We start from the raw sequence: 9,772 nt of genomic DNA, 5'->3' as shown, positions 1-9,772 counted from the left end.
TCTGAAGCCACTGTAGATAACCATGTAGGAAGCTGAGCTTATTATTATTATCTAGCAACACAATAGAATGTTAGAATGTTAAAGACTATTAAAGGTGTAGATTTTAAAGGGGCAATCCGCAGTTGAAAGTGGTCACCTCACCTCAGTTTTATGTAAAAAAGCTGAGGGAAGATCCTGGAGAAATGTAACCACTCTCAAATTCATAGACAGGTTCTGATGGGGTTAGACATTTGAACTAAGCTCATGAGGCATTTAGAAGTTATATATCATTCATTTATAAGTCAAAAAATGGATGTAGCAACTGCAGATTGCCCCTTTTAAAGTAACACTCAATGTTCTGGAGAAGCATATTTTATGTCTCCGACATCTTTTAGCCTCTTCTCACTGTCTTGGATTGTCTTTTCAGGGGTGTTTTGAGCAATCAGTCTGTTATTTTTTTTATCTGTGTTACCAGAAATCTCCTAATGATTTTTGTCAAAACACTTCACACGAAGGCCTACATAGTGTTGTCATAACAACGGTATAGAGTAGACGATTACATAAAATTGTCGTGACAGATTATGTCAGTTCATGACAATTGACTCCTGAGCTAAATAACAGCTTGTATCGTGCTATGACATATTCGTGACAGTTTTACATCGGCTAATGATGGAGGCTTCAAGTAAAATGTAATAACAAATCTCACAGTGACGTTTTCAAATCACGCAGGCATATACAATTCACTGGAACATGAAAGTATTTTTTTATTTTTTATTTTGCATGACCAATTATCAAAATGTTGAGTATAAAAGGAGAGCAGTAAAATGTACACCAAATATGACAGTTCTCTCTTTTTTGGGATTTCAGTGGCGAGTTTTATCTTGATTGTTCAAAGATTGTAGTCACTCTGGAAGAAGATCAGCCAACAATGACGTTCCTTGCTTTATGAATATTTGGAAGGTCTCGGTGGTCCACACCATGTAAATTCTATAAAATGACTAGAGGGGCTATGTCATAAACCCTCAAAAGTTCCACAATGGGCTGAAAATGGCAGCCATATTGGTTAGGTAGAAAACCAAACCAGTCTAATTAGAATGAATAGCAGTAGAGGCAGAATCCTGATTTGTTTTTATGCAGGACAATAAAAGTAAGGAATTCTTGGAGGTATGTGGGTTTAGAGAATGAGGGGAAGGCACTGCAAATGTTGACTTATACTTTACATTTGGCACCTGAGCCAAAGTCTTGCCACATATTCTCAAGGTTAGACAAAACATAATGTTATGATGATCATTACAATGATTTGTGAGATAGAATTTCGCCATGAATCCCTTTAAGCCTTCTTGAAAATCCTCTTGGCATCCACCCCGTCGTAGTTGTAGCTCTGTTGGAGAAGAGAGTCCTTAATCCATGTAAAAAGGTTGACGTTTTCATTTAAATATAAACACCGGCACAGTGAGTACACTAGAGACTACCATGTGAATGCCTCTCACTTCTGATTACAATGCTTATGCAGTTATAACAATAATATTGGGAACGTTTCAGCAGGACAAAGTTTTCATTCATAAGCATTAATATACTATCTAGGTGGGGTATATAGATGTTCTAAACATTTATCTGCATTTATGTAAAAAAAATAAAAATCTGCATTAGCATTTATAACATTTCAGATTGTAACCATTGAGATTATTTTAAAATGGCTTATTTGATTTGATTCATGCTCACAGTCAACAAGACTGGATTATGCAGAATGTTTCCACACTGACCTGCACTAGCTCTCCTCCCACCAGGGCCCGAGTGGTGGTCAGCACCTTGCTGTTGTCTTTCCTGGTGAATCTACCCTTCAACACGTCTCCCTCCATCTCCCAGGCACCCTGTGGGACAGATAGGGTTAACGGTGACTGTAATGTATGTCGCTCGTAGAGATTATATATGCTCAAATCACCCATTGTTATCAATGCATGGATTAGACATACGTTTGAGTGACAAGACATACCTAGGGCATAGGTTGATTCAAGCAAATGGTTAGCCAAATATGAGCTTATAAAGAAATGGTTAGCCAAACATTAACTGATACAACCAATATATACAGTACCAGTCAAAAGTTTGGACACACCTACTCATTCCAGGGTTTTTCTTTATTTTTACTATTTTCTACATTGTAGAATAATAGTGAAGACATCAAAACTATGAATTAACACATATGGAATCATGTAGTAACCAAAAAAGTGTTAAACAAATCAAAATATATTTTATATTTGAGATTCTTCAAATAGCCACCCTTTGCCTTGATGACAGCTTTGCACACTCTTGGCATTCTCTCAACCAGCTTCATGAGGTAGTCACCTAGAATGCATTTCAATAAACAGGTGTGCCTTCTTAAAGCGGAAGCTGAGGCAGTGGCGTCTCCTGTCTCGCCTGCGACATCGCGGGAACCCCACCTACCACCTCCGGAGATGTATGACGGCGTCGTGAGAAGGCGCACGAGAGAGGGATGATGCAAGGCTTGTCCAGGATGGAGAGGCAGCGGCGTCTGCGCCAGGGACGTTGTCTGTACTGCGGCCAGGCAGGTCACCACTGCGACTCATGCCCGGGGGAAGCTGGGAAACAGGAGGGCCTCGCTAGTATCGGGAGGGGTGCTAGCGAGCCGGAACCGAAACCCCAACTCCATAGACTCCCAGACTTTTCTCCCCGTCAGGGTTCAGTGGGCCCGCGATGCGCGTCGGCTGCATGCACTGGTAGATTCTGGGGCCGCGGGAAACCTGATGGACGTGGGGCTGGCCCAAGGGTGGAGCGTTCCGTTACTCTGCCACTCCGAGCCGGTTCCGGTCATGGGCCTGGACGGCCGGCCGTTGGGGTCGGGCTTCATCACCCGTTGCACTGTCCCCGTGCGTGTCAGGGTGGCAGAAGGCTATAGGAGCATATCCACTCTCCGGAGTGTCCCCTCATCCTCGGGCATCCCTGGCTGGTCGCCCACAAACCCCGGATAGACTGGTCCATGGGGCGGCTCATCCTGGAGGGAGGCTCCGCCCGCGTCCTGTTCCGGTCTCCACCGACCACTCATCAGCCCAAACCACCGTCCCAAACCACCTACCAGTCCTCACCTCTTCCCCAGGTCCCGCACTCCGAACCGCCTACCGCCCAAGCGGTGGTTGCCACCGGGAGGACGGCGGCTACAGACTCTGTCACCGGCCCAGACCTGGCAGGCGTTCCCTGGGAGTATTGGGATCTGGGGGAGGTGTTTAGTAAGAGGCGTGCCAAGGGCCTACCTCCTCACAGACCATAAGACTGGGCTTTCGATCTCCTGCCGGGCGCCATGCCCACACGAGAGCGATTGTTGTCCTTGTCCCGGCCGGAGACGCTGGCCATGAGGGAGTATATCAACGAGGCACTCGTCGAGGGTCACATCTGCCCCTCCACCTCACCCGCGGGCGCGGGCTTCTTCTTCGTGGGGAAAAAGGATTGTGGGCTCAACGACATCACGGTTAAGAACCGCTACCCACTCCCCCTGATGATGATGGCATTCGAGTCGTTGCAGGGAGCCCGGGTCTTCACCAAGCTGGACTTACGAAATGCCTACAACCTGGTGAGGATTCGGGAGGGGGATGAGTCGAAGACGGCTTTTAACACACCCAGTGGGCATTACGAGTACCAAGTCATGCCGTTCGGTCTAGCCAACGTGCCTGTGGTGTTCCACGCGTTGGTCAATGACGTGCTCCAGGACAAGGCGGAGAAGTGCGTGCTCCACAAGGAGCCAGTCTCCTTCCTGGGGTTCATCGTCACCCAGGGTGACCTACAGATGGACCCAGCCAAGGTCAGCGCGGTACTGGATTGGCCCCAGCCCTCCTCCCTCAAGCAACTACAACGGTTTTTAGGGTTCGCTAATTTTTATAGGTGATTTATTCGCAATTTTAGCTCCCTAGCCTCTCCCCTGACAGCCCTCACCCAGATGTGCATGCACTCCTTCGCCTGGACCCCGGAAGCATTAAGCAGCGCTTTACATCGGCCCCGGTCCCAGGGCACCCTGATCCGTCCGTTCATTATGGAGGTGGATGCTTCAGACGTTGCGGTGGGAGCAATCCTGTCCCAGCGGTTCCTCACGGACGGTAAGACTCACCCCTGCGCATTTTTCTCCCGTCGGCTGTCTCCGGCGGAGAGGAATTTTGACGTGGGGAACCATGAGCTGCTAGCGGTCAAGCTCGCCCTGGGGGAGTGGAGGCATTGGCTAGAGGGGGCCACCCATCCATTCGTCGTATGGACTGACCACAAAAACTTAGCCTACATTCAGGGGGCCAAGAGGCTCAACTCGCGCCAGGCCAGGTGGGCGTTGTTCTTCACCAGGTTCCGGTTCACGATCTCATACCGTCCGGGGTCGAAGAACACCAAGCCTAACGCGCTCTCCCGGCAGTTCGACCCCGTGGACCTGGTGGAGAGGGACGACCCCCGGCGGTCCCGTTGGTCAATGCCCACATCAGTCGCTGTCGCAAACACCGGGAGGCAGGTACGGGCAGCGCTTAAGCGGACCTCGGTCAGGTGTCAACATCAGGCCAACCGCAGGCATCGCCCGGCCCCAGTTTTTTGCCCGGGACAGAGGGTGTGACTCTCCACGCGGTGTCCAGGAAGCTGTCCCCCCGGTTCGGTGGACCGGGTGGGTTATGGGCCGGAGGAGCGGTCCTGGGTGCCCTTGAGGGACATTCTGATTCTAATCATGATCCTATTGGTGTCACTTGTGTCTACCTGTTCACCTGTGTATTTATGCCCTCAGTTCCCTGTGTTCCCTTGCTCAGTTTTCTCTGCTAGTTTCTCTATGCTCAGCAGTACTAATCAGTGTCTGATCGGAGAAGTATGTACAGGTACTCGAGAAGTGTTCTCCCTGTTTCTTTATTATTTCAGTCGTAGTTACTATTTCGTATTTTGGCAGTCAGCCTGTTTTTGGAGACTTATTTGCTCCTCCTTTCTTTTATCATGTTAAGTCCGTTATTTTGTATCCTCGCTTCGGGACCACCAGTAAAATTTCACCATCTCTGCCTACTGCCTACTGTCTATCCTGCACTGCACCTGGGTCACACCTCACACCAACCCTTACAGAACAGCTCAAATAAGCAAAGAGAAACGACAGTCCATCATTACTTTAAGACAGGTCACTTTAAGACAGGTCAGTCAATATGGAACATTTCAATAGCTTTGAACGTTTCTTCAAATGCAGTCGCAAAAACCATCAAGCGCTATGATGAAACTGGCTCTCATGAGGACCGTGACAGGAATGGAGGACCAGAGTTACCTTTACTGTAGAGGATAAGTTCATTAGAGTTACCAGCCTCAGAAATTGCAGCCCAAATAAATGCTTCACAGAGTTCAAGTAACAAACACATCTCAACATGAACTCTTCAGAGGGGACTGTGTGAATCAGGCCTTCATGGTCGAATTGCTGCAAAGAAACGACTACTAAAGGACACCAATAAGAAGAAGAGACCTGCTTGGGCCAAGAAACGCGAGCAATGGACATTAGACCGGTGGAAATTTGTCCTTTGGTCTGGAGTCCAAATTGAAGATTTGTGAGACGTGGTGTGGGTGAATGGATGATCTCCGCATGTGTATTTCCCACCGTAAAGCATGGAGGAGGAGGTGTTATTGTGTGGGGACGCTTAGGTGGTGACACTGTCTGTGATTTTTTTCGAATTCAAGGCATACTTAACCAGCATGGCTACCACAGCATTCTACAGCGATACGCCATCCCATGTGGTTAGGGCTTAGTGGGACTATCATTTGTTTTTCAACAGGACAATGACCCAACACACCTCCAGGCTGGGCTATTTTACCAAGAAGGAGAGTGATGGAGTGCTGATGACCTGGCCTCAACCCAATTGAGATGGTTTGGGATGAGTCGGACCGCAGAGTGAAGGAAAAGCAGCCTACAAGTGCTCAACATATGTGGGAACTCCTTCAAGACTGTTGGAAAAGCATTCCAGGTGAAGCTGGTTGAGAGAATGCCAAGAGTGTGCAAAGCTGTCATCAAGGCAAAGGGTGGCTATTTGAAGATTCTTAAATATAAAATACACTGCTCAAAAAAATAAAGGGAACACTTAAACAACACATCCTAGATCTGAATGAATGAAATAATCTTATTAAATACTTTTTTCTTTACATAGTTGAATGTGCTGACAACAAAATCACACAAAAATTATCAATGGAAATCAAATGTATCAACCCATGGAGGTCTGGATTTGGAGTCACCCTCAAAATTAAAGTGGAAAACCACACTACAGGCTGATCCAACTTTGATGTAATGTCCTTAAAACAAGTCCAAATGAGGCTCAGTAGTGTGTGTGGCCTCCATGTGCCTGTATGACCTCCCTACAACGCCTGGGCATGCTCCTGATGAGGTGGCGGATGGTCTCCTGAGGGATCTCCTCCCAGACCTGGACTAAAGCATCCGCCAACTCCTGGACAGTCGTGCAACGTGGCGTTGGTGGATGGAGTGAGACATGATGTCCCAGATGTGCTCAATTGGATTCAGGTCTGGGGAACGGGCGGGCCAGTCCATAGCATCAATGCCTTCCTCTTGCAGGAACTGCTGACACACTCCAGCCACATGAGGTCTAGCATTGTTTTGCATTAGGAGGAACCCAGGGCCAACCGCACCAGCATATGGTCTCACAAGGGGTCTGAGGATCTCATCTCGGTACCTAATGGCAGGCTACCTCTGGCGAGCACATGGAGGGCTGTGCGGCCCCCCAAAGAAATGCCACCCCACACCATGACTGACCCACCGCCAAACCGGTCATGCTGGAGGATGTTGCAGGCAGCAGAACGTTCTCCACGGCGTCTCCAGACTCTGTCACGTCTGTCACATGTGCTCAGTGTGAACCTGCTTTCATCTGTGAAGAGCACAGGGCACCAGTGGCGAATTTGCCAATCTTGGTGTTCTCTGGCAAATGCCAAACATCCTGCACGGTGTTGGGCTGTAAGCACAACCCCCACCTGTGGACGTCGGGCCCTCATACCACCCTCATGGAGTCTGTTTCTGACCATTTGAGCAGACACATGCACATTTGTGGCCTGCTGGAGGTCATTTTGCAGGGCTCTGGCAGTGCTCCTCCTGCTCCTCCTTGCACAAAGGCGGAGGTAGCGGTCCTGCTGCTGGGTTGTTGCCCTCCTACGGCCTCCTCCATGTCTCCTGATGTACTGGCCTGTCTCCTGGTAGCGCCTCAATGCTCTGGACACTACGCTGACAGACACAGCAAACCTTCTTGCCACAGCTCGCATTGATCTGCCATCCTGGATGAGCTGCACTACCTGAGCCACTTGTGTGGGTTGTAGACTTGTCTCATGCTACCACTAGAGTGAAAGCACCGCCAGCATTCAAAAGTGACCAAAACATCAGCCAGGAAGCATAGGAACTGAGAAGTGGTCTGTGGTCACCACCTGCAAAACCAGTCCTTTATTGGGGGTGTCTTGCTAATTTCCTATAATTTCCACCTGTTGTCTATTCCATTTGCACAACAGCATGTGAAATTTATTGTCAATCAGTGTTGCTTCCGAAGTGGACAGTTTGATTTCACAGAAGTGTGATTGACTTGGAGTTACATTGTGTTGTTTAAGTGTTCCCTTTATTTTTTTGAGCAGTGTATATTTTGATTTGTTTAACTCTTTTTTAGTTACTACATGATTCCATATGTGTTATTTCATAGTTTTGATGTCTTCACTATTGTCCAAACTTTTGACTGGTAGTGTAAACTGGTCCCTGACAAGTAAATTGACCAAAATAAACTTGCAGAAAGGCACACTGGGAAATATGTTAATGATACTTGTATGTCAAACCAATGCAGTATTTTAAGTTACGGGTCTCCTGTGTGATCAACGCCGCTATTTGTGTTGCAAAAGTAAAACTTCAATATTTAAACTCATATTGAGCAGAAATCATTGGGTTAATGGAGTATTCCATGTCAGCTCAACAATTTCCCAATTTTAAGTCCTGCTCCATGGACTTTATCTATGTTGGATTTTTTTTAACCTATGGCTGCAAACATTGAGGCTGCTTATTCTAATGGGTTACCCTGTATGGACTAAATCCCTGTATGGACTAAATCCCCCCAAAACGTTTACAGTGTACAATCATGCATAGGTCACTGCCAGACTTCAGAAGGCTGACATCGTATTAACTGTTGTAAAAGTTAAACTCTTCCAATTCCATCATCAGCATGATGTCACTTTTTTTCAAAGCATGACAACAGGTAATCAATGACACAAAGCAGAAGTGATTTGAAGGATTTACGTTTTATGAAGGCTTTATGACTTTGTTTAGACTTCAATCTCTACAGCTGTCTGTTGGATACTGTGTACAATGGCCTACTAAAATAAGTGTAGGTTGAAAGGGTTGAAACGTACTGAGACTTCGGTGCCGTCGGCCAGTGCATAGTCAAACTGGACGCCCAGGGTGAAGTCGATGTCTTTGGTACGGAAGGTGCTGGATTCCTTGATGTGGAACTTGTCTCCTGTCTGCTCGATGATAACCTTCAGGTTGTCATGTTCAGCCAACTTCCTCTTCATCACATTGATGCCTGTTGGAAAATGCAATAGATGAGTGTTGTATATGAGGGGTGGGTCTGAATCTCTTGGTGTAATGGCTGGATAGATATGTAAATGTTCAAGCCCCCCATTTGGGCAACTAAACATGTTTTATTTACTTAGGTAGGTAACTGTTATCAATTAGGTCCAAGGTCAAATTTGCCCATTTATTCATACTAACTAAATATACTGTCTGGAAATGGTGTGCCTGCATCACTGTAGTTTTTTCCATTATGCCCCAATCCCAAAAAAAGCTTGTGTTTGTTGACAAGCTTTTAAAATGGCAACGGCCAAGAGTTATTATTGTAGCTGTGCTGCCTCTAACTGGTAACTCACATTACACTCAAACAAGCCACAGGATCAAAGATTACCTCCGAAGCGGCACACGTCTCCAAACCCACACTGTCATAACAATAACAACACTTGCTTTATATAGGATGACATGATATAAGTCTGACAGTAGCGTAGGTGCTGATCATACCAAGCCACGTTGGAAATAGCATCCCTCATTAAGATGTACAACATCACCTTTCATAAAACACATATATACACACACACATACACACACATACACATTGTGCACATGCACACACACACACACACACACACACCGACTCACCCATCTGCTCCATGAACTTGTCATAGTTCTCGTTGCGTTCAACTTTCCAGGTACCATTGAATGCCATGGCTATGGTAGGACTGTGGTAGGACTGTGGCAGGACTGAGAATGCCCGTTGGCCTCCCTTTATATATAAGCCCCAGTTGGCATGCTCTTCTTTATCTAACTGATTAACTGTCTGCTGATGTGGCCATTTAAAGCTGATGTCAAATACAGGGCGATCACTGCACGCCCTCAACGATACAAAGATACATGCACGGCCAAGGGCAACTCCCTCCCCAGCACTGGCACATGGTCACAGTGGAGCACTGTTCTATTTCAGAGGGGGAAAAGCGTCTGTTTATAGGGCTCTCCTTGGCAGGTTTCCCAGGGGACCTCTCTCTCTCTGTCTGTCTGTCTGTCTGTCTGTCTGTCTGTCTGTCTGTCTGTCATGTCAATGGGCCCCTAATGAACCGCTCATTGATGATGGGAGAATTCTAGAATTGTTTTATTGGGCTGACAGAATTCGCCCCACAACTAGAATGTTTTTTTTTTTTTGTAGTTGATGATACAACTTCGATGTGTATATTGCAGCCTGATATGTTCAGTGTATTCCCCAGGTCAATGGTG

General features: G+C 46.9%; 1 protein-coding gene across 1 annotated transcript; it reads right to left on the bottom strand.

Annotated features, from left to right (window-relative positions):
- Nucleotides 1-757: 757 nt before the first annotated feature.
- LOC311119242 (fatty acid-binding protein, intestinal-like) lies at nt 758-9,325 on the bottom strand. The gene is made up of 4 exons (XM_084193967.1): nt 9,164-9,325; nt 8,365-8,537; nt 1,743-1,850; nt 758-1,360 (listed from the first exon to the last, which is right to left on the bottom strand). The coding sequence occupies exons 1-4, from the start codon at nt 9,228-9,230 to the stop codon at nt 1,310-1,312; spliced, it is 399 nt and encodes a 132-aa protein (XP_084050093.1). The 5' UTR covers nt 9,231-9,325; the 3' UTR covers nt 758-1,309.
- Nucleotides 9,326-9,772: the final 447 nt, after the last annotated feature.

The sequence above is a fragment of the Coregonus lavaretus genome, assembly GCF_964263955.1.
Source record: "Coregonus lavaretus genome assembly, contig: HAP1_SCAFFOLD_2471, whole genome shotgun sequence".
Taxonomy (NCBI): domain Eukaryota; kingdom Metazoa; phylum Chordata; class Actinopteri; order Salmoniformes; family Salmonidae; genus Coregonus; species Coregonus lavaretus.
The sequence above is the reverse complement of the archived record's forward strand: the minus strand, read 5'-3'. Positions and strand labels throughout refer to the sequence as shown.

Bases quoted from the DNA above. Each gene is read 5' to 3' on its own strand.
- LOC311119242 (XM_084193967.1), bottom strand. From the start codon at position 9,230: ATGGCATTCAATGGTACCTGGAAAGTTGAACGCAACGAGAACTATGAC. The intron at 8,538-9,163 runs GTGAGTCGGTGT...ATTTTCCAACAG, and splicing joins CAAGTTCATGGAGCAGATGG to GCATCAATGTGATGAAGAGG. The intron at 1,361-1,742 runs GTCAGTGTGGAA...CTTCTCCAACAG, and splicing joins TGGGAGGAGAGCTAGTGCAG to AGCTACAACTACGACGGGGT.